At 51.1% G+C, this 6,137-nt stretch overlaps 1 protein-coding gene across 1 annotated transcript; it reads left to right on the forward strand.

Moving 5' to 3' along the window:
- Positions 1-723: 723 nt before the first annotated feature.
- Positions 724-1,227, forward strand: LOC119336846. The gene has a single exon (XM_037608928.1). It carries the CDS (start codon positions 724-726, stop codon positions 1,225-1,227), a length of 504 nt encoding a protein of 167 aa, XP_037464825.1.
- The last annotated feature ends 4,910 nt before the right edge of the window (positions 1,228-6,137 follow it).

Consider the following 6,137-nt stretch of genomic DNA (forward strand, 5'->3'; position numbering starts at 1 on the left):
TCTTCCTAGCTAGCTAGCCACCACCAACCCAAGGATTAAGAAGATGCACATAAAGATCCTAGATCCAAGCCTGCCATAGTTATTACTACCATGTATGAAAATTTATGATATAGTATATCGACAAATGAAGCGTGTCATTATGGACAGAAAAAAGTTGTCTGTCGAGCCTCACGTGCAAGAATATATGTACCGTCTGCGGGGACTAAACCCTAAACGAAACTCTAAACACACAGACACTATCACTAGATATACCAGGAACTCTCTCAGACGCAACAAATGGTAAAGCTCTTGATGTCCCTTCAAAGAGAAAAAAACAAGAGATAATTAAGCAGTACTGCTGATATAGTACTTCTACTCAGTGAAACAGGAGATGGGCCATAGAAATGTAAGGCTCAACACCCCAATTCAGAGACGAATCTATCAGTCAAAAAGGTTAATTGTACCAAATTTGGCCCTACTCGCACCCAAAGCTTGGCAGCTTCAGGGCAGGTTATGTTAATCAAACAGTCACAACTTCTGTGAGCATATGAGTTCTTGAGAAAGAAGGAAAGGTAAACCTAAATTCAACATAATTGTTTAAAGATCTTCATGGTGGAATCACAAGCTACTTAAGTAGCCTGATCGCTACTTGCTCATCCAACCTTACCCAAAACCGAATCACAGCAGCAAAAACCAAGACAGGGACGACCATACTCACCTCCAAAGTTAGCTGTGGTCTCCGGCATGGAGAAAACCGTAGCACTAGCTCTGCTGCTACTCTTCACTCTCCTGACCACGGCGCATCGGTTCACGGATGGCCAGGCCTTCTGCCGGTCGCAGATCAGCCTCGCAAACGAGGCGTGCAGCCTGAGGACCTTCCCGGGGTCGAGGCCCCCCTACGTGCCCCGGCAGCTACTCAACGAAACCTCCACGTCGACGACACCCGGCAGCAAGGAGTACGAGCTTCGGACCCGGGACGACGACGACGACGATGACGATGAAGAAGGGGGAGAACACGAGGGGCGGCACCGGCGTCGACAGCGGCACCGCCACAGCGCCGACAACAGCGACCCGCGTGACACGGCCTGCTGCCGCCGGCTGATGGCCATTGACAACTCGTGCATCTGCCAGGCGTCAGCACGCCTCCCAGTGTTCATGACCTCGGTGTGGCACGTCATCAAGCTCACGCCGGTGGAGGGCTGCGAGGTCACCTTCGAGTGCCCTGGCGCCTTGTCACCGCTGGGCTGATCTCACTTACATTGATCAATTGATTGCGACAGTGTCTACACCAAATCGTCAGTTCACGTCCCTTACACAGAGATTGAATTCTACTGCTTGATCCATATTGTAATAAAGATATATTAACAGTGTATCATTGAGAAGAGGATATAAATCATTCTTAACCGAAGTCGGATCTATGGAGTACATTGTATTTTATTTTCTCACTGTAATCCGGAACTAGCGAGCGACCAATCACCTGAACTGAAGTCCAGTTTGTCATCCAAGGTCGGCAAAGGCAGGTTGGCGAGATCAGCGGCGGCGATGAGATCGTTGCTGGCAAGATCCTCCGCCAGGAACGGCTCAACCATCTGCCGCTCATCAGCGTACGGTAGCGCCTCAACGGGCATGACTGCCGCCAGCAGTGGCGATGGGGACGGCGGCGATGCCCAAGAAGACATGCAGGGAGCCAACGGCGGCACCGTGGCCACCATAGCCCCCGCATCTTGCTTCAATCTCATCTCCGACTGATTCGATTCATCTGATACAAGATCGATTTTGTGGCCGTCGCAACTCAAGTCTGCCAGCGATGCCGTCGCAATCGAAACCTGCACGTAGCCACTTAACGAGAAGCGCGTGACGAAGTCGTCATAGGCCGCCTTGGCCTCCGCCTCGGAAGGGAAGGTGCCAATCCATCGGCGGACGTTGAGGCGATGGCTCCGGAAGTCGGCCACCCACCGGCCGGGCTGTCTTTCATAGACGCCACGAAACCTTCTCGAGGGTGGTTTAGCCACTTTGGCGCCGCGCATCCTCGGCACAAGCCAGCTGCGGCAGGCAGCTTCAGATTCGATTGGGTTTTCCTGGTGCTCAGCTCGCTGCCACATTGAGAAAAGTTGCAACAGGGCTACCCTAGGAGCCTCCACAACGATTGGACACTCTACATCATCCGATTAGGTCACTCAACGATCTGGATCCTCAAGTCGCCCCGCCGTGTCCCCGCGGTCTTTCCTCGAGCGTCCCCGCCGGCCCAAACGCGTTAGTGGGCTGCTGCTCGTTTACTGATGCAGCCTGATGTTACAATCCACGTGGTAGGGGAGCCAAAGAGGCGAGCCTGCGTCTCGTCGTTGATCGGATCACCTCCTCCTACAGGCACGGCGGCGGCCTCCCTAGGAGCATGTCTAGCCGAGCACCCAATACACCCCCAGGCGATTTCTTCGCGTTGGAGCCGAGAAAACGGTCCAGTCGCGTTTTAGGAGTCCGTTTTTCGCCAGTTTGGACCGAAATTAGCGCCGACGGACCCAGGCCAAACCCGGCGCGCTGGGGGGCCAGGGCGAGCGATTTTGGCGCGAACAAGGGCGGGCCCGCCGAATCGGCGAGACGTCGCTTCGTCGCTCTCATCGCCTCGGTTTCTGCGGGAATCAATGTCAAAGCTGGCCAAAGCTGCCGCGCTGTCGTGCCGGTCAGCCTCAATTGAAGCTCCATTGATGCCTCACAGGCGGCACCGACGTGCGCCCCGCCCACTCCTGCCACGCGTCGCCTGGCATGCAGCCTCCCCGCCGCCCCGCTAGGTCTATAAAAGGCGACCCCTCCCCGCCGGTGAGCACCACAACCTCCCCTGCATCCGCCTCGCAAAAACAGCCCTCTCCTTCCTTTCCGCCGACGAGCAAAGATGGCCGAGAGGTTTCCAAGCGACGGCGCGGCGGCGAACGGTTTCGGCCACCGCCACCTCCAAGAGCCGGAGGCACACCTTCTCTACGAGGCCGAGTACCCGGCGCCCCCAGACATGCGCGTGTCGGGGGCGTGGAGGCTGAGCATCGGCGGCGTCCCGGTGCCACCGGTGCCCGAAGGGGCGGCATGGCGGGCGGAGATCGCCCGCATCCTCTCTTCCCTGACGGAGGAACAGCGGAACGAGCCAAGGTACGCGCCCGACAGCGAAACGCTGTGGACGATGTACTTCGAGCGCCGCCGCGAGGAGCAGATCGCCTCCGTCAACGGCGTCATTCCCCGCGGCCGCCTCAACGATGAAGGGCGGCGCGAGTGGTGGGGCGTCCTCGGTCGCACCCTCGAGGCCGTCCTCGACCACATCGAGACCGGCAACGTGCCGCGCCTCGAGTACCCGGCGTGGCCGTCCTTCTCTCGCCGCCGCGGCAATTCCTAGACGTTGCGGCGAAGTGAGCCGACGTCCTCGTTGTCGGGCTCCGGCTCGCCGGCTCTCCGTCCCGTCAAGCCAGAGCCGGAGGAGACACCACAACGGCGCCGCACCCGCAGCGGCGCCCTCATCATCAACGAGGGTGCCCGCCCCTACCCGCGCTCCCTTCGCCTGGTCCGGCCGAAGCCCGAGCCGGGCCTGCTCCCCGTGAAGCTGGAGCACGTCGACATGGTGGCCCTCGACGACGAAGCCGCACTAAAATGGATGAAGGAGGACTACGTCCGCGAGCAGGTGCGCCGCCAGTGCCAGGCGTACGCGGAGCTCCAGGCCCGGCGCCAGGTCCGTCGAGGCGGGCGCGAGGAGGGCGGCGTCATCGTCGTCGACAGCGATGAGGAGGGCGAGGCCCGACCGTCCAGTGCCCGCCGCGCGTCGGCGACCCGGGGCAGGGGTGCAGCAGGGACGGGGGTGGCTCCGGTGGGGCGCGACGACGACGACGGCGGCGGCAGCATCTACAACTGCTTCTACAGACTTTTCGGCATGTAGATGGCGGGCGGTGGACGCGGCGTAGTGGCTAGCGCAGTTAGTACCAGATCGTCGAGTTTGCACAAGTTTGTATGTAATTTTGCCGAACTCTCGCGGCGACCTGGTGGGCGACGACTGTGGATGGAGTCGCCCCCAAATGCCAAACTAGCGCCGGTTCGTCCACAGGCCGCTTTTTTTCACCGCCCTGGGGGACCGAACGGATGGAGATGCTCTAAGCCCTAGAGGCTACAACCGACCACCGCTCATACTCTCATCTCATTATCCACCCTCGTCCGCACACGGGGACACTCCTAGCGGCTCGCAATAGTAGGTTCATGCAAACCTCTTTTTACCGGTTTCTGGAGGTACCGGCAAACCATCCACCGTTGGTTTTGTTTGCGATTCGTGCATTCATGTGTCCCACCTCTGATATAGCATTTGTATTCTCATAACCACCTCTTGTATAGCACTGGTGTATGTCAGATGGCTGGCCTACCTCTTTTCACCACTTTGCACTAGTATGTCAGCTATAGGTACTACTTCTGCCAGCACACTGTACGCATGCATGCAACTTCTTTCCTCTCTCTGCCCTTTTAAACAAATGCATCTTTTTATTTTTGCTTACAATTTTAGATGGTCACTGTCTTTCACATTAAAAATCCATTATTGATTTTTTATATATATTCAAATTCCTTGCAACATGATATACAGAACAAGTTCAATCTTGAATATTTTTCAACTAGATTTAAAAATAACGTGTTTCACAGTCTCAAAAAAATATCTCGTTTTATAGATTTCACTTAGTCCAAAAAAATAAATTTCACTAAGTTCATAGATATAAATCATTTCAAGGAATTGAAACATATATTTTAAGTCAAAATGATTGAAAGCCAATCTTTTATAAGGACTGAAATCGGCTTTCTAAAATGCGTGAAATAATTCAAGCACTTCTTTTCAAATGAAACAAGCAAAATTTGTACTTTCAAATGAGTGAAATCAGTGAAACCCCTTATTTCAGTGTGTATATTGTGAGTGTAGTAGTTTTCTGAAACTACTAAAATGAGTGAAATCTATCTTTTGCAACGAGTGAAATCACCTTTTTGAAACAAGTGAAATATAGTATTTCAATTGAGTGATTGTAATATGTTTTCTGAAATTAGTTTCTTGAAATATTATATTTCTGAAAAATTATGTACCAGCTTATTGATATATATGAAATCAATTTGTAAATGAGTGAAATCTATATTTTCAAAGTAGTGAAATAATTTTTTCGGAATGAGTAAACTCTGTTTATTGAAATGAGTAAAATCGTATTTTTTGTAATGTGAAACTAATTGAAACAGTAAAATTCAATCTAGCCAAATTGTATCCAAGACCGGTCATGTTTTAAAGGTCTTATCACCCTGACTTCAAATGTACAAAAAAATTAATTAACTGAAATTTGGTTCATAAGTTATTAACCATTCAAAATATGACCAGGAATTAAAATGCAACTATTTTGTTTGGGGGAGAGAACCCATGCGCCATCCTCTTCATCAGTCACCCAGTCCTGTCACATCAAAAGCTGTCACACATCTGACATGCACAGATGTATTCCTTTGTCTAATGTCTGTATTGCATAGCAAATTATTTTTATTTTATACACAAAAGGCTGGCACGAATCTCAGAGAAACCAAGTGAATGGCAGATTCTCCACCGGTATGTTCTTCTCTGAAGTGATTCCAGGTCACACATGGCTTACCTTTTTCGTCAGTTGCCAGTATCACCATGTCAGGTAAATAACTACAGATGCTGCAGCTGATGCATCTTGACATCGTCGGAAACTTCTCCTGTCTCTGCAGCAGTGATTGATTGTTCATAGTGAGGCTCTAGCATGCTGCACACGGTGTAGACAAAGGTATGTCAGCTTCCATTTGTTTCTGTTTTTTGAAGTTAGCAGGCTGCATGCACACGTACATCTCTATGTGTAATTTTGAGCCTTTTTTAGCTTGTTGATGTGACAACGGCCGAGGAAGTGACATGTGTGTTTACCTCTTTTTTTTTTAAAGCAAAACCTTCCATGAAACAACTTATTTTAGTATGTTTTTATCTTCTCCTATGATTTATATTTAGCCAAGTTTAGCCTCTTCGATGAAATTGTATATAATGTTAGCCTATAAAAACATAAGTTGTTCTGTTCACTTTCATCAATGAACCACAAAGATTTCCCGGCAAAAGAAAAAAAAACCCATATGAATTAGTATTCCTTGGGCAAATAAGAAGATCAATC

This window comes from Triticum dicoccoides, chromosome 7B (genome assembly GCF_002162155.2).
Source record: "Triticum dicoccoides isolate Atlit2015 ecotype Zavitan chromosome 7B, WEW_v2.0, whole genome shotgun sequence".
Taxonomy (NCBI): domain Eukaryota; kingdom Viridiplantae; phylum Streptophyta; class Magnoliopsida; order Poales; family Poaceae; genus Triticum; species Triticum dicoccoides.